The sequence below is a fragment of the Terrapene carolina genome, unplaced genomic scaffold (assembly GCF_002925995.2).
Source record: "Terrapene carolina triunguis isolate 2854851 unplaced genomic scaffold, T_m_triunguis-2.0 Scaffold242, whole genome shotgun sequence".
Taxonomy (NCBI): domain Eukaryota; kingdom Metazoa; phylum Chordata; order Testudines; family Emydidae; genus Terrapene; species Terrapene triunguis.
The window spans coordinates 5,806,077-5,824,521 of NW_020664593.1; the positions used below are offsets into that span (position 1 = coordinate 5,806,077).

The window sequence follows — 18,445 nt, forward strand, 5'->3', positions numbered from 1 at the left end:
AATATTTTGTCCTGTTAACACATCTGAGTACAAAACTGCATTTTTTCAAGATCTCCAAGGAGCTGTGAAAACTGTTGAGTCATATTAAGGAGGCAAAACACTGCATGCATTGGCACCATTTCAGAGAGATGGGTGTCCTATAGCTGATCAGTGATAAAAAGCCAGAGGTAGGCTTGAACATGAGAAGCATATTATGATGTAGTCAGCTAGCCTTTGATTTGGGTTGACTAGTAACCTGCTTTTATCCTTTAAGACTGAGAAGTTAGGTATGGTAGAGGGTAGAAAACAGAAACAGAGTCTGCCTCCTTCTTAGAAGATGGAGATCTTTAACAGAGGCCCGAACTAAATATGAATGTTAAATAAACTTGGCGATTCCTGCAGTTACAGGTCTAAGTTTCCTCTTCCTTGCAGGGAGGAAGGCTCTCTGGTGTTGTGACAGCATCTCTCACCTGTACTATATACCAACAGCCTTGTGCATCAAATTTGTTCTGATACCATTTACATTAGCCCTAGTTTAAAGAAATTGTTTTCTGGAGCAAGTACATTTATGGGCCATTTCCCTTTTCAAGGCCATCTCTGGAATGATCAGAGCATCTCTCAGACTCAAGAAGTCTTCAGAACAGTGAAGGATTTGGGTCAGTGAATAGGCGTAAAAGCTACAGAACTCCAGCGAGGCGAAGGGAAGGCATGTTCTTTCTTGGAAGGATCAGCTCAGTGTACCAGTCTGTCTGGTTTTCAGGGAGATGGGGGAGGGATGGTAATGAGGGGACTGGGAGAGCCTCAAATCCTCCATAGCACAAGAGGAATAGTACAGATGAACGAATGCAGTTTCATGCACCAAGACTTCAGAGCGGTTGTTGGGAGGCCACTGGATCCTCAGTATTCAATTCTGCTCCAATAGAACATGGTGCAGATAAGAACCCAGAACTATAAAGAAAAAACGGCCGTTAGATTTTAAAAAAACCACACAACAATCCCATTGTCAGATGACATTTCAGCCTTTCAGTGGCTCAGGTCAGGGATTTCCATCACCAAATCCACCCCCGGTAGCCACAGAAGGTTGCAGTCTTCACACAGGAGCCAACTCTTCAATACAAGAGTTGAGTTGGAGCAGGGCAAGCTATCTGCAGCCAACAACTCTGCAGTTAAGCACTTAATGCATTTTGTTCCACAGCCTACGTATTATTGATTTCAGTCTAGAGGTTGCTCTTGAATTTTTTGCCATGACTATTTATTTCTTAGGCAGGGCTGGTGCTACCATTAAGGCAAACTAGGCAGTTGCCTAGGGCGCCAAGATTTGGGGACACCAAAAAGTGGTGCCCCCAATTTTTTTTTTTTTTTTTTTTTTTTTTTTTTTTTAAATAAATATAGTGTTCCTACGCCCCCGCCCCGAGTGCACCGTCGCCGCTCCACTTCTCCCGCCTCCCAGGCTTGCAGCGCCAAACAGCTGATTGGCGCTGCAAGCCTGGGAGGGGAGGAGAATTAGAGTGGGGGCGGCTTGCTCGGGGAGGAGGCGGAGCAAAGGTGAGCTGGGGTGGGGAGCTGCTGCACGGCTCCCCGGGGGTGTGTGGAAACTGCGGTGGGGGGGTGCCTCAGGGGGGGGGGGGGTGGGGGGGGGCTGCCGCAGGGCTGTGGGGGATGCAAGGTGGAAGTTTTGCCTATGGCGCGAAACTTCCTTGCACTGGCCCTGTTCTTAGGTGATTATTTCTCATCATGAATAGCAAATACTCCAAGTCGTGTATTTTTCTGCTCTCATGACAAGCCCAAAGAGCTTTGAAGTGGCCACATGAACACTTCCAGCAAGAGTAATTGACACTTTTCTGTGAGCAAGACTGGAGAGCTGCACAAATGTTGGCAAAGAGCAAATAAGAGGAGTGGTGAATACCCAACTGAACATCTGTTTGCATTAACAGCAGCAAACTTTTTTGGCAACATTCATCACCTACCCCTAGGCTAAGGTGGGGGAGTTCATACTTATTAGCACACTTAAGTGCTTTCACTTTGTGGGCCATGGGATCAGTCCACTGCCAGAGGCTTTTGATTTGTAGAGTTAAAAGAAAGCGAGTTAGCTATACAGTACAGAGATTTTATTCTGAACATCAGCAGGGTGCACTTATGGGGATTAGGCACAGTTGCCATTAATTTCTCAGCATGTGGAGGTCAGATCAGAACTGGTGATCTTCAGAACACAGCCTTACTTAATGGAACAGAGCTAAAGCAGCTTAATCTGCAGACTGTCCTTCAAGGCAGCCCACATCCCTTACCCTCCCCCCAAGTGTGTTCCCAATTCAGAATGGCCCTACGGTTGGATGTGGAGCTACTTGTTCTCCAGGGATCAGTCCTTTCACCAGTGCCAATCCCCATTTCCCCTCATGTTGTTGGGGGGCGGGAGGGAGGGAAAGCGGGGAAAAGAGCAGATATTAGGTACTCACAGTCCAGCAGAGAATGGCGAAGCCAAACCAGGCAACACCCCAAGCATGTCTGTCCATTGGACCAGAGATAATGTCATAGCAACCCTGTGGGAACAGAGCCAATAAGCAAGTCATGACCAGAGTTTGAGCTTTTACCAACTATGTTACAAGCTCAGATCTCTCTTGGAGAGAGGTGGGGTTCTCATTCTCCAGGAACACAAGAACACTGAACTAGCTAGTTTGCACGACATTAACAAGTAAGCTAGAACATGCTTTGATTGCAAAGCAACCACCATGGTCAGAATGTTCGACTTGGTCTTAGGAGATAGCTCACAGTTGGCATCCCACCCTAGGGCTCTGCCAACTCCCTGATACAAGAGGAAGAAATGGATCCAGATTATGGCTTTATATTCCCTCTAGAAACAGATCGCTCTCAATTACTTCAGGCCAACTTACTGTATTAACTATGCCTTTCATTCCAAATCACCAGGAGAACATGAGATTTCTGTTTTGCCAGAGGGAATATAGCTGGGGACGACAGCCCTCTGCTAAGCTGCTAGAAGCGAAGGTCACCTGAACTTCCCCATAACCTCCACCTCCAAACATGCATCTTACATGCAGTCAGCAGTCTCTCCCTGGGAACAGGCTGCTCCACTGACTGGATACTGCCATTCCAGCTGCCCACCATGCTCCCAAAAAACTGAGCAAGGTACAGTTTACCATGCACTGCACCATGGCAGGTTGCTAGCATTTGGGAAAGGCATCAAAGAACAAACAGTTCCTTTTAAGCCATAGAAGTTGGCAAAAGCTTCCCACATAGTGCCCTATCAACATGGCTTTGTCCCTTCCCGCCTCTAGAATGGGGCCCTTTGGGTAGGTTAAGAGAGTTTAGTCACTATGTATGGGATATCAGTCACCATTCAACACTGGCTACTATACCAACCCTCTTGGTCATGAAGCCAGAGACCCTCAGAATGCAAGTCCTTGGGTACTATTGTCCTTGGCTGGCATCTTGTACCAGTTCCACTGGGACAGCACCCCTCTATTGTCTCCTGCGTTTAAGGCCCTACCAAATTCATGGTCCATTTTGGTCAATTTCACAGTCAAATATCAAAACTGCAAATTTCATAATTTCAGCTATTTAAATCTGAAATTTCACAGTGTTGTAATTGTAGGGGTCCTGACCCAAAAAGAAGTAGGTGGGGGTCCGCAAGGTTATTGTAAGGGTAGCAGTACCGCAACCCCCCCTACTTCTGTACTGCTACTGGTGGCAGTGCTACCTTCAGAGCTGGGAAGCTGGAGAGCAGCAGCTGCTGGCTGGGATCCCAGCTCTGAAGGTGGCGCCACTGCCAGCAGCAGCATAGAAGAAAGCATGGTATGGTATGGTATGGTATGGTATTGTCACCCTTACTTCTGCACTGCCACTCTCCAGCTGCCCAGCTCTGAAGTTAGTGCAGAAGAAAGGGTGGCAATACCATGACCCCCTAAAATAACCTTGTGACCTCCCTGCACGTCTTTTGGGTCAGGACCTGCAATTTGAGATACTCTGGTCTCCCCCATGAAATCTGTATTGTATAGGGTAAAAGCACACAAAAGACCACATTTCACATGGGGAGACCAGATTTCATGGCCGTGACACATCTTTCATGGCTGTGAATTTGGTAAGGCCCTACCTATGTCCTAAATATCAGAAATGCTCCTGTACTACTCTGTCCTGGGCCAGTGATGTGGACAGGAAACTACACAAGTTTCTCCTCCTCAGAAAGGCTTTGGGAACTAGCAGATCTATCCTGTCCCCCTAGTATGTCATAGGCTTCCAATCCCCATTGTGCTTCAAGTGGCATGCTGCCCCCATCCCCATGAGATAATCCAGTGCTTAATCTGTGCTAGGGCTGAGCCCTGGTACCTCTAGGCTTGGTAGTTCATAGCCCCAGCACCTCTGGGCTTGCTGCATCAGTCATGAATGTAAAATAATTGCTTTAGCCCTGGCACTTCTTTTCGTTACAAATGAAGCACTGAGATAATCCCACTAATCAATGAGAATTACAGTAAAAGTGGAGAGAGATTCTTGCCTTATTATTATAGTAGCCGGAGACTCCCAGTTTGCAGCCATCCAAGTTGATTGGAATTCCTTGGACATCCATGACACAGCACTGGCGTGGCCAAGGGAACTCTGAGTCACTGTTCCTGCTTCTGAACACAGACATGTAGTTCTGCCAGTCAGAGGGGCCATTCACCCCACAGCACTGATTCTGGATTTGGGAGAAGAAAGAAAGACAGAAAATTTAGATTCCCCCTGCAACACAGGGCTACAAGCATTATACAGGAGCGGACATCCAGTCCTCAGTGGTTCCCCCCTTTCTCTCTCCTTCCCCCGCACCCCCACTCCCAGAACAGTGACTAGTTTGCATCACACTAGGCATAAACAGATTTATAGGAAAAGTAACATGTTGACAGATATTTCAGGGGCCTGAAGTATCATTTGATGCACCAGCACCACTGGGATGCTGGAGGTTAGGCAGGGCCACATCTGAAGATTCCAAGCCAGATTCTAGCCTTCTTTTATTACTGAAAGATTCTAGGGTGAGAATGAGAAATTCCAGAGCTGTGTAATGTTTAGATGCTATCTTTAGTTATATGAGCACTGGTCACCTGTAGCATGAGGCGGTCCCATGTCCTGGTGACACCTTCACTCATCCACTTATCATCATTGTTGGCTGGCTCTAGGTTCTGATACTTTTCCAACATTTGCTTCAGGAAGAGATTGGGTGTGAACTACAGGGCAAATGAGATAGAGAGCACACACGATGTTATTAGATTCATAGAGTCCAAGGCCAGAAGGGACCACTGTCGTCATCTAGTCTGACCTCCTGTATAACAGTCCAGAGAACTTCCAAAACATTATTCCCAGAGCTGATCTTTTAGAAAAACATTGTCTAGCTTCAAACTTCCCACCATTGGATCGTGTTGTACCTTTCTCTGCTAGACTGAAGAGCCCATTAAATATTTGTTCTCCATATAGATACTTATAGAATGTAATCAAGTCATCCTTTAACCTTTTCTTTGTTAAGCTAAATAGTTTCAAGGAGCTCAGTCTATCACTATAAGCCATGTTTTCTAATCCTTAAATCATTCTCTTGGTTCTTCTCAGAGTCCTCTCCAATTTATCAACATCCTTCTTTGTCAATATGCATCTGAAAAACAGGTCATGGTCCAGTAGCCTCAGTTAATGGACAGACTTAGCTTGCATAAAGAAAGTCTTCTTTCCTTGACCCCAAGTTATGGAATTACACATGCCCCTAGGAGACTAGACCTTCTCTTCAGTGGTTCAGCAGTATCCATTACTGTCCAGTCTCTAGCCAGCCCTCCCCAGGTTTCCACTCTGCCATAGCTGCATTGTATGCTTAGAGCTTTGGCATTTTGTGGACATGTTCAAACACCCCATCTCCATCCTACTCTTGAGAGAACATGCCTGGGAAACCACCACTCACAAAATCTCGATGAGTTGCTGCTGTGATGCAAGAAGCCACTTCAAATCCATATGTGACCAACATCAGAATGATATACTGGGAAAGAAGCAAAGCAGAAGGTACAGTTAGCTCTCCAACCTGGGTCTATTCTCACAACATGATGCATTTCAAAGTGTGGTGTTACAACTTCAGATTCAAGGTATTTTGGAGCAGGGTTCCTTCCCCATTCCATCCTATGATCACTAACCTCCACCCGTACCCTACCTGAACAACCCTGAGACTCAGAATTAAGTTCCTCCACTGTGAGAGTCCCATTCATTCAAGTTCTACCCTGTTAACAGATACATTCCATAATCTGGATTTAAGGGAAGCCCTGTCATTAGTGATGGTCTTATTCCCTGGAGCATAAGGGTTCATATGCTCATTTTATTTGTATTCTGCCTAATGGCACTCCAACTGCTTGGATTATCAATAGTGGTGTCTTATCCTTCTTAGGAAGCAGCTACATTCTTTGCCCCACTGATATCTTGAGAGAGCAAGTTTGAGGTTCATTACAGGGTGTAGAAAATTAGTTATGTTATCAGTCTTAAAATTTGTTTCACAGAATTTCTAGATTGCTCTTTATGCTGTAGGCACAGATCAGACTTCTCCACTCTGCCTCTTTAATAGAGCTTCTGAAGAAGTAGATAAGAAGCTGCATAATGATCTGTTGACTAAGCATCCGAACACCATTTTAGCATTGTCCACGGCTTGTCCAGCAACTCCAAAACACCTCCCAACCATATAGATATTATGGAAGGCGACGTTTCCTCACAGCAGTGATTTAATCTTACTTTGATGTTCAGTAGCCTAGGTAGAGGTATCAATATTTGATGCCACCAGCAGCAAATAATGAGGACACAAGTTTGAGTGGTCAATAGGGATTTACACTGTATGACCATGTCAAATATGCTGTTCAGGATTCTGCTGGAGACTCAAAGACCAATCAAGGCATTTGTACCACACCTGTAGCCACATGCTGCCATATTAAGGTATCCCAAGGAATGCTGTGACTATTTTCTAAAAACCCAGACAACTTTAATACAGTTCCATTGCAGTGTTTGCCTCCTCTAGAGCTGGCGACAGGCATCAGAACCCACCACAAGACCACCATTTTGATTCCTATTCCCTCAGAATCTCTCAAACCAACCCAGATAATGGTGGAAGGGAAGCCTGTTATGATATGAACCCCCTACTGGACTCAGTTCAGTTAATAAGGAGCCATTTCCCTCCTTTTCCCTATTGGTTTTCCAAGATTACTTTTCCCCACGATAGAACAAAACTGAGGTAGCAAGTGCCAACTTGTTTTGAAGGGAACAAGGTTCAGTCCTCCTGGTCACCCGCGGTCATGGGTTTGAGTTGTTGCTTAGTTACCATGGAAATAGTCTCCCACACTCATGTCCCTCTTCCTGGTACAGATTCCTTTTGTTTGTGGACAATGTGGCTGTCCTAGGTGTCAAAGAGGAAGGGGGTGGCCCTTTAGGCACATTGGGCCCTAATGCCATTTAAGGCCTGGACAATTACAACCCAAATCTTGAAGTTAGCTGTGTTCGACAGCTTGTGAGCACAGGGGGCAGAAGACTGGAATAACATGATCTCCGTCTGTTAACGGCCTGTGGACTAATATCACTCCACTTACCACCAGCAGCATCGTCCGGTTTGACTTAATGACTCCAATGATGCCCAGGACAGACAGATTAAAGAGAGCAAAGCCAACAAAGATGCCAATCCAGGCCGCACCGTAGATGTCATCGTTATTAGTGGCTTCCAGCAGAGGGTACAGAGTCTGCTGATCCGACACGAAGAAGATGCACTCTGCCGTCAGCGCAATGCCGCACATCTGAGAACCAGAAGTCAGACTCCCATCAGGTCAGCCCAAAGCAGTACCACAGCTATGTCCAAGGAGAGCTTCTATTAATCACATTCCTCCTCCTGCCCCACACACAAGGCACAAACTTCCCAGCGAGACCACTCCCTCCCCACAGGCCCACAATCCATTGTGTTCTGTCCTCCCATGGGTATTGGAAACATAAAACCCACTGAGCGTGGGCCCTCTCTTCCCCAGGCCAGCACAGATCATACCTGCTGGGCTTGTCTTAAAACTAGATTTGGAGCATTCCTTTAAGAACGGCATGAACCTAACCCTTCCCGTCACTGTGGGAAGGAGCTGGGCTGGAAAGAGGAGTTCAGGAACCAGGGCTCTTCCCTCCAGAACCCATGGCACAAAAGCTTGTTCTTCTAGATGTGCTGTTGCTGCCCCTACTTCCTACCAGGCCAGGTACCCTCACCCATCCATCCCTTACAGAATTCATTTGCTTGCACAACTCAGCCTGGACCTTGACCTCTCACCTAGCCTTGCACTTATTTTATTTAGACTGAAGTGGTAACGTGAAGAATGACCCCATTGCTGGGCTGTGCCTTTTATTACAGTGCATCTGATGAGGAGTGAAGATCCCCTAAAGAAACCATCTCTCCACCCCCACCCCTCACAGCCTCAGATCACTTACCCCAATAATCACATTGCCAAGAATTAGTAGGGCTTGGAAAAAGCGCACTCCATTATCGCCTTTCGCCATCTTCAGCTCCTCATGCAACCTGGAGGGGGGAGAAAAGTGTTCAGGACACACAAGTCTCACAGGTTTATTCTAGAAATGGACATTATCCCTGAGGAAAGCCAAACAGAACCCCACAAGCCCCCACATACACTCTTCTCCTCAACTTCCAGTTTCAGAAGGGAAGCGTCAGTGCTGGGGAAAGTTATCCTGTTAGTAGTCTGAGCTCCCCCAGTAATCCAAATGGCAGGGAGATCAGCAATATTTGTGTGGGCTGCTGGAGATGGTTTGGGCCTTGCCTACACTAGGATTTTTACCCACCAGCTGGCAGCACCACAGTGCGAACCTGTAGCATAAGCACTATTCCACTAATGTAGCTACAGTCCCTGTGTATACCATAAAGACAAGGCATAGGAGTTAAAGAGTTGGATGGACCCTACACACGTCTTCACTGAAGACGTCTGCTCCATCCCAGACAGCTATTCACCCTGTAACCTCCCTCCCCCCCCCACCACAATTGCACTATGTGAGCCAGTTTTGTGGTGGCCACTTCTGCTTTGTCATAAACACCAAGCATGCTCATTTTCCTATAGAGCTTCAGGTCCAGGTCAGAGATATCTGGTCTATTTGCATACCAGCAAATCACAGCAGTCTAGTCTAGGGCTTTGGTTTATAGCTAGTATATACACATTCCGGTGACTTCTTTCTTCCCGACTCATAACTACTGGCGAGATCATCGGCTCCTTCGCCAACTGTGTACTTCAGGCTATGGCTTCTGTCTCTGAAGCAGTGCTACTTCCTTTGGTTTCCACAGGAGATAACCTGCAGCAAATCTGACCCAGTGTCTTTCTAGTGAGAGACACACCCAGGTTGGGAACTGAAGCTACCCTAAAGCACTCCTTACAGAGAGGGTGTGAGGGAGGAAGTTGAACCACTAGCAGCGGGAACATGGAATACTAGCTTAGTAGCATTCCAGCTACATTCTCAGAAACTCTCTACCCTGCATTCTAGTCCCAAGCACTCCACATGGAATTCACTCTTCTCCAGTGAGTTGCATGGCATCCTCCACAGGGTCAAGAACCCTGGAAAAAGACAAGTTCAGATTCTTTATCTGATGGGAAGGTGATGAAAACCCCTCCTCCAAGGGGGACTGAGTGTGGGGGGGGGGGGGGGGGGGGAAGAAACAAACAAAACAAAAAACCCTACAACAACTGTGATTGCGGGGAGCTGCACAAAACCCGAGCTGTCAACAGAAGCCTAAATTAGGCCTCATCCATACCAGCTTCTATACCAATGGGACAGGTAAAGATTACGAGCTGATAAGGTAACAAGTCCACTCCTGGAATGTCTACATTAGCAATTTCTTATTCGAATTTCCATACTGTTGCTAACCCCAGAGGGAAATGTTAGTAATGTTAGTATAGATAAAGCCATACGGTCAAATATTAGAGGGATGCAACGTTACCCTGCATAGGAAAAGGTGGGCTGAGAAGAAATGCACACCTGATGATCTCTTCCTCCTTACTGAGCCCTGGTCTCCCTTCCCACAGACTTCCTTAGGTCCTCTGAACTGCAGTGGGGCAACCAACAAGCCACAGGAAGTTCTCTGGTGGACCACCAACCATGGAGACACCAATAGAAAGATGAGTTACCTAAGCTTCCATGACCTCCGTCTACAACAGCTTTTCTAAGGCTATTCTTACACGAATGGCAAAAGACAACCAGAATTCCATGCAGCTGCAGCAGTGGTGGAGTTGCTAACAGAGAGAGACCTCGGGCATTTTTACCACTTCTCTAGGGACGCTCCACTTGTAGTCCTACCGTAATGTAATTGGTTTGTGTAGACACCCAAGCACAGTGCTGCAGACCTGCCAACCTCGAATTGGACACCGTTCCTTCAGTTTGGTTTAGCCACTGTCTGGTGTATGCACTTGTACATAAGAAAGAAGAAGAGGAGTTCTTTAGGGAGCCTCAAGCTCTGAGGACAGTGTAGTTTTAGAAGAGCCTCACACAGCATCTCCTTAGCCAGCTGCCTGTCAGGAGACAGCGTGGAAGGGAAGGAAATCATCCCTACTAGAACCTGAACAATGCTCTGGACACTTCATGGGAAAGAGATGGTTCTAAGCTCAAAGGAGGCTTTTTCTGGACCAGATTGTTGTGGGTCAAGGCTGCTCTGGGGCACAGGTTGGAAACTAGGAGCTAGATCCAGATAGGGGCTTAAGTGTTGCACTCCTCAGTGTTGCAGCACTCAAAATTTAGGTCTCCTGCCACCAAGTGGAATCCACAAGCCCTGGAGCAGGTACCCAGGCTCCCTGTACAATGAATAGGGATACTATGGAGAGAGGCTCCTAAGGAAAGGATCCACAAAAGCAGCAGGGAACCACCAAAGCTAGCCAATGGGAAAATGCCGAGGAGCTAGGGCCGGGAGGAAGCACCTCTCTGTGCTAGGGATTCTCAGGTGTGGAGTCAGGTGCCAAAGCCGCGTTTTGGAAGAAACAGGGCAGGGGAAGAGGGGAAGTTTGTGGCAGCTCCCCCTTATAAGCTTTAGCTCAATGGTTAGAGCACTCACCCAGGATGTGGGGGAGACAGAGGTTCAAGTCCCCGCTCTGCCTGAAGAGAAGGTGTTCAAATTGGGGTCTCCCATGTCTCAGGTCAGTGCTCTAACCACTAAGCTCTGGGATATTCTGATGTCTGGGCTCCCTCAGTCTCTCCTGTTGAAGCGGTTTCACTGGGTGTGAAATAAATATTGGACCGGAATGGGAGTGCGAATAACTCTATAGGGAATGCCCTAACCACTTGAAATGCTGGTCCAATTCTCTGCTGTACATTAGGCAGAGGAGGGAATTAAACATGGGTCTCCCATATTGCCGGTGAGTGCTCTAACCACTGGGCTAATGGTTATAAGAGAAACCACCTCCTCTCCACCAGCCATGGTGAGTTTAAGGGTGCTCTGAGCACAGCCACTGGGTCAGGCCTGCAGGGGAATGCCTAGTTTGAGGATCCTGCTGTGTCTGAGGTCTGAGATTGGCACCTAGACTGAGGTGGATGCACTCTCTAGCAGAAACGTAGGCAACTTGGAGACTTTAAAGGTGAAAATTCAGGCTCTTGGGGTCCTAAAGGCCCAATAGAGTTAGGCAGCAGCTGAGCAAGGGGGTTGAAGATTTCAGTGGTGTCTAAATGTGGGTGTAAAGTGCTTAAGTCCTCATGTGGAACTAGCCCCAGGTTATTGCAGACCAGCCAGTTATTTGAGGAATCTTGCTTAGGATGTGTCCTCCCAACCACACCCTCACCCCCTATGAGCTAAATGCCTTCTGCAAACTTTGGATATGCTGCCTGTTCTCAGAGCCTCCTCTATTGGCCAGATCCTGCCTGCCCCAAGCCTGCTACTACTGTGTGCACCCATACCCAAGAGAGAAGCTCCAGGACTTCCACAGAAAGGAAGGGTCAGCTTTCAAAAATACCTGCTTTTGGGAGGAGGAATGGGGCAGGTATATAGTCATCACCATCTGTGTGCCAGCTGCCTAGTGACAGATTCCTAGTAACATGGTAGAGGCACCAGCCCTTTACTAGGGAACATGAAATTACAAGGAGAGTAAAGGCTGAATAGAATGAAATAAATGCAGAGACAAAGAAGGGAGAGAACCTTTACTAGAAGGCCTTTGAGAACAGTAACATGGGGCAGCATTATGCAGAGCATAGCGCACCAGTAGGAGTCAGAAAGCCCTGAGTTCTATGTCCAACTCCACCACCATCTCCTGGTGTGACACCAAGAAACTTACTTCCTCAGATTCTCCATGTTACAGATGGGAAATAGTACTTCCCTACCTTTGAAGAATGCCTAGTTGAGACTGAAAACCATGCCAGGTGTCATGACAATGTCTGGACCTTCTGGGCAACCAGAGAACCTCTCCTCCGAAACAGATGAGCTATGAATGCCCTGGGACTTCACACATCCCAAATCAGCCCATTCTAAACACCTCAGAGCAGGGATAAATTACAAGTGAGAGCAACTAGCACAGCGCGTGCTACATTAATGCACCTGCAGAGGCAAGAGAAGAAACTCTGCATGTTAGCCTTGGTTGAATTGCACACATGTAAGTGTAGGGAAGACCTCAAATCTACATTGATCTGGAATAGTAGGAGGGCCTTCTCCTCCCATACCAGACAGGAGTTGCTGGCATCCATCTCTTTGTCAGTTGTCTTTAGTCGAGGGTGTCCAGAGGAGGGGTTAAGTCTTTCATATAAAGCTAGTTTTTGTATTGGTTTCCAACCCAATGCAAGTTGCCTCCAGTCCAATTGAAGGCAGGGGAAAGATGGGGCTTCACATAGGACCCAAAGTGCTTCATATATTAGGTCTATATGAAACAGAAGGAAAGCCAGGGGTTGGGTTTCCTCCCTCTCAGGGGAAATCTAGACCCTCAGCTTGAATGGAATCATGGTTGTCAGTTAAGTCAAATGATAAACTCTTGCTAGATTTCAGAGTAACCACATCGAGGGTATTGCAGTTCTAGGTATAACTGTTCAGTAGATATCACTTGAAACCCCTTTGCTGTTCCACCCCCACCCATCCATTGCACCTTATGTTTTCCCTCAGCTGTCCCACCAGCCACTCCCAAAATCTGGCCATGACCCAGTTCCTCTCTCCCCCTAGAGCATGTGGGACTCGGTAAGTTAGTCAGACTTCAAGAGTTGCAGCATCACTGATCTTCAGCAAACTATGGGCAGGTCTGTGCTTTCTGTGCCCCATAAGCTGCACTAGGAATGGGCTTGGCCTATACTCCCTCCCCCTACACACAACAACAGGCTGTGATAGACCCATAAGGCCAGTGGGGGAAGTGGAAAGGATGCACTGAGAACTAAGCCCATTAGTGTTTTGGGTGCCCAAACTAAGCCAGATTTTCAGAGGAACCAAGCAGCCACATCTCTCATCCAGCAGCAGCTCCAGCAAGTCCAGCTCAAGACAGTTTTTAGGCCTTCATTATACTTAACTCCTGTGTTGGAAGTGGACAACCTGATCTATTCCCCATAAACTTGACAGTGAAATGGATAAGGGCGTGTGCACTCAGCACTCCAGGTAACTCTAGCTGAACACCAATACTGACTACTACAGAAGAAACTGGGCATATAGCCTTGCCTTCTGCATGACAGAAGTCTTTCATTCTGCAGGCACCGCCGCTTAAGTGTGTGTGTGTGTGTGGGGGGGGGGGCATTGCATCTTTTCTTCTTGCCCCACCTCCAACTTGCCCATCACATTAGTGCTCCCCTCAGAATAGCAACTAGGCTAATACAATACCAGTTCTCTCCTCACACCCCCTCCCTCTCACTTTCATGGAGCTGTTTCTGCATCACATTCTTAATGAGTGCGGTAAGAGGCTAGAGACAAGGGACCCAGTCGTTTTACTGAGCAATCTCATGTAGGATTTACCCATCATTCAATCCAAGGTGCCCATTCCAAATGCGTCAGCAGTGACATTCATTTGAACAAATTTGAGTGACATTCAGAGTCATTCATGCACAACAAACCAACCAAGCCTTACAGCGGCAGAAAGATTTGGTTCACCCACCCAGCACTAACCTGCCTTTAACCTGATTCATCTGAGAGGTGCAAGGACCACACCTTCCATTTCTCTAATTAACAAAGCCCAGATTACAGAACATTTCCCTTCCAGCTTTAGAAAAATGTTTTCACTCATGTGAGGAGAATGAGAGACTTCAGCCAAATACCAAGGTGTGTCGCTTAAAGCCATTTCTCAGCCTAACCATGGAGGGTTACTGCATTCTGCCTTCTTCATGCATTCAAAATAAGAGTTCCACTCTTGTATGCAGTGGTATAGCTGTGTGGGTCCCAGAATATTAGAGAGACAAGGTAGGCGAGATAATATCTTTCATTGGACCAACTTTTGTTGGTGAGAGATGAGTTTACACAGAGCTCTTCTTCAGGTCAAGAAGAGCTCTGTGTAAGCTCAAAGCTTGTCCCTGTCACCAACAGAAGCTGTAATATTTTTATTAGACCCTCACCCCCCAGTCTCTCTAAAGTCCCATTCTGAACAGCTGCTAAAGGGTAACTGAGGGCTGACAGTAGGGGAGACAGGTTTTCATTAGACAAAATAACATTTAGTGGAAAAAGCCTCGAGGACTTTGACAATTAGTCTCCAAAATTTAAGATACTAACTAAAGATGAGGGGAGAGAGATATAATCTTATGTTTAAAGTATTCTATATTGTGGCTAAATTTAAACATTGTGGATGAAGTGGGATTTTTACCCACAAAAGCTTATGCCCAAATAAATCTGTTAGTTTTTAAGGTGCCACCGGACGGACTCCTTGTTGTTTTTGTGGATACAGAGTAACACAGCTACCCCCGATAAAAAAACTCTATAGGAGCTGAGCATTTTACAAGTGTTGGTTTGCCCTTAGTAACTTTGCTGTCTTTGAACAACTATACATACAACAAGCTCCTCTAATAATTTCACCCACCACTAAAATGAAACAGCAGCTTGTTTAACAGCACTCAAACATTAGAGGTTTAGAAAAGGAAGAGTAGCCAGCCAGTTAATTCAGATTACAGTAATGAAACAGCCTCACCAAACAAGCCTCAACCAAACTTACTAATTAAGTCTCCTTTAGAGAGAAATTGTTTGCTATGAAAGCATACTTGTCAGAACACTGGAGTGCCTGTTCAATTATCCGGAGTAATCACCTAGGAAATAAATTTGGGATGAACAATTGTTTTCTTCCCTCCCTCATTAGCTTTATGGAGCCAAACCAGAAGAGGTTCCCCCCCCCCCCTTCTCTTCTTTCAGAAGAAGAGGAGTAAGTGTAGAGCTCACACTTTAGCTGTGACCCTTACTTCCTGCCCCCCAGATATGTTGGCAACACATAATGCTCCTTTTTTCTAAACGTTAATATCCCTTCAAGAAGCAAATTAAAGGGATAATACAGAGTAGGCAGCCAGCAGGTAGAAAATAAAAGATATTTAATAAGCTCTTGCAGTTAATGCCACCCAATTACTAAACACCCACTCACTTCTAGTGCTAGAGAACTAAAATAAACCATTAACTATGAAAGCCTCCTTATTTATTGTGTCACACAGCAGTAGCTTGAATACCTCATTAAAAGGAATACAGCAATTTACTCACCTTCTTTACTGTGCTGCTATCCCACAGAAACTCAACCACACCTGTAAAGCTAAGCAAGCCCCCCCCTGTAGCTCAGCCTGTCTTTAAAGGGCCCTGAGTGCTAGGGAAAAGTGGTTTTGATTGGTGGGGTGTGCAACACATGAGAGGAACCTGTTTCTAGCCAAACCTGTTCCTGGGTTGGGATGGAAGCAGAAGGTGTCTCTTTGATTCTGTGATTGTACTGGAATGTGGTTGTACTGAAAATACACACACTAAAGTGTTTCCATTACTATAGTCTATTGGGGTGGACAGGTGACTCACTCCTATGAGATCTCTGAACTTTAGAAAGGATGGGTGAATAAGTACATAAATGTGAATATTACTGACTGATGAACTGTTGTTTTAATGACTATTCGGTATCTCCAAACAAAATGCTCTGACTAGAAAGGACAGAAGGGTTTTTTAACAAATGTCTTCACGTAATCCTGTCCTGAAAAAAGAGGGGTGGGGGAAGAAAGAAAAACCCCACCAAATTGGGCTTGCACCCTGCTCTGTTTCTTTATGGTCCATAAAGAAGGCATGAAAGATAGGTGTGTTTGTTAGATCTTTTTTTTACATTAGAAATTCAGGTTTTACCTACCCTAGAAGACTCTAGATGCCAGAAGCTGGGAATGAGCAATAGGGGATGGATCACTTGATGATTACCTGTTCTGTTCATTCCCTCTGGGCACCTGGCATTGGCCACTGTTAGAAGACAGAATACTGGGCTAGGTGGACCTTTGGTCTGACCCAGTAATGGACGTTCTTATGACTCTATGGATGACTAGAGAACTAGTAGGATTATGATATCACACTTGGGCATTGATCCTGCACATGCTTAACATTGCATACGATGAGTAGTACGTAAAGTGCATAAAGTTAAGTATGTGTGGAAGTCTTTGTAGGATCACTGAGGGGGCGAAAGCTGGTTCACTGGGAGGGGAGAGGGCTGAGGAGCATTTGAGACAAAGGATGTCTTTGTTTAAGATTCATAAGCCCCTTCCATTCCACTCAGTTAGGGTCTGTGAAAACTCACGGTCTACATTTCTGAGATCGCCAGCTACTGGGATGACTATACTTGACCTTCTTCATATTTTTATGTTAAAAAACAAACAGGGGGGGAAAAAACCTTGGGAATGGGGGTGCATGGGGTCCTAATCTTTCAGGACCTCTTTATGCATCAAAAAGAGCATAAATGGGCACAAACTAAATTTTTGAATAAATCCTCAGTAAGTCACTTTTAAAGTGCCTTAAGGAATGAGAATTGTGAAAGGTCTTAACATTCTGGGGGTCTCCCCTCCAGATATCTAACCAGGGTCTCTAAACAACCAAAGAAAAGCCCAGCTCCTAGAGAATGTAGGCCAGGTTTTTCATAGAGTCCCGTGCCTGCTGGACAGGACTTTGGTAGTTTAAGCTGGGCTCTGTGGATACCCACCTATTACTGTCAGGAGAACCACATTAGATTGTCGCAAGGCCAAGTGAAGAAGTAACCAGCTGTTCCATACAACCACTGTTCTTGTGACACCTGGGGTAGATTGGACAAGGGGGAACTGGGGAAAAGAAAGTATTAAGGAGAGGTGTCTGTCACTTGTCTTGTTAGGGTGGTGAATGTGTGAGGAGATGGGAGTGTTTGGTTGAGATAACAGTCCCCTAGAGGTATGAGGCAAAGTCTGCACTTCATCAGAGAAAGTTTCCCTTGTTAGAGGACACTTTAAGTGGCATTGGGGTTTATGCTGTTACCAAAGAATTCATAGCAAGATTTAAAATATTTACGCTCCCTAGAAGCACAGATTCTAAGCTCAGCTGAGTTGATTCATCCCCCTGGTTCTTTTGTAGTACTGGAGAGAAAATGAGTGGCATGCAGTTTATTGGTCTGCTCTGATCTACTGGACATGAAAGATCCCTGGGTTACGGGCATGCGTCTTGGCTTCACAGACCTGCCAGGCTATATGTGCAACAGCAGCAGCTAAATGCAGGGGTCCATCTTTTGGCTGCAGTGGTGATAGTTTGCTATAGACCGGGGGGAGGGGTGTGTGTTGTGTATTTGGTTGTCGTGGTAATAGATAGCCCAGCAGCTTTGGCTGGCTGTTGGTTAGTCCTGAGTGTGGAAATAAATGGCTGCTACAAGGTTTACAGCTCTCTGTGTCTCCAGTAAAAAGAACAGGAGTACTTGTGGCACCTTAGAGACTAACAAATTTATTTGAGCATAAGCTTTCGTGGGCTACAACCCACTTCTTCGGATGCATATAGAGTGCATATAAGGTGCCACAAGTACTCCTGTTCTTTTTGCGGATACAGACTAACACGGCTGCTACTCTGAAATGTGTCTCCAGTGATTTCTTCCTAAAACTGTTCCGCTAAGGATATAACGGGGGGAATACAGGAGGGACAATAGTGAGGATAGAAGGGAAATGGAAGCCCCATCTCTTGCCAGAATGAGGCAGAAAGTCTGGCTTGGGAGAGCAGGTGAGGAAAGCGCTCGCCTAGGAAAAAAGGAGGAGAGGTCAGCATTGTGGAGAGCTGGGGCCAGCCAGTCACCAGCATGAAGAGAAGCTTTCAAGAAAGTGCTGGTGAGTGTTTCTTGCTTGACATAATCCCCAGTCAAGGGCTTGCAGACAGGTTGTAATCTTAATCCTATCTTGAGTTGGAAATGAGGGGAGAGATGGAATTCAGTCCTTTGCTGTCACTGTTGTTTGTCTAGTGACAGCTTTCTGTCAAACTGGCTTAGCAGGCTGATAGGGAGATGGTTGGGGCAGATCAGGAAAGAATTTTGGTGTCCGAAGGAGGAGCAACAGAATCCTTTTTTTAAAAGCGAAG

At 46.2% G+C, this 18,445-nt stretch overlaps 1 protein-coding gene across 1 annotated transcript; it reads right to left on the reverse strand.

Moving 5' to 3' along the window:
• Positions 1 to 876: 876 nt before the first annotated feature.
• Positions 877 to 8,496, reverse strand: UPK1B (uroplakin 1B). Its single transcript, XM_024213017.1, has 7 exons — positions 8,428 to 8,496; positions 7,560 to 7,760; positions 5,903 to 5,977; positions 5,064 to 5,186; positions 4,484 to 4,663; positions 2,433 to 2,516; positions 877 to 927 (listed from the first exon to the last, which is right to left on the reverse strand). Exons 1-7 carry the CDS (start codon positions 8,494 to 8,496, stop codon positions 877 to 879), a joined length of 783 nt encoding a protein of 260 aa, XP_024068785.1.
• Between the last annotated feature and the right edge of the window lie 9,949 nt (positions 8,497 to 18,445).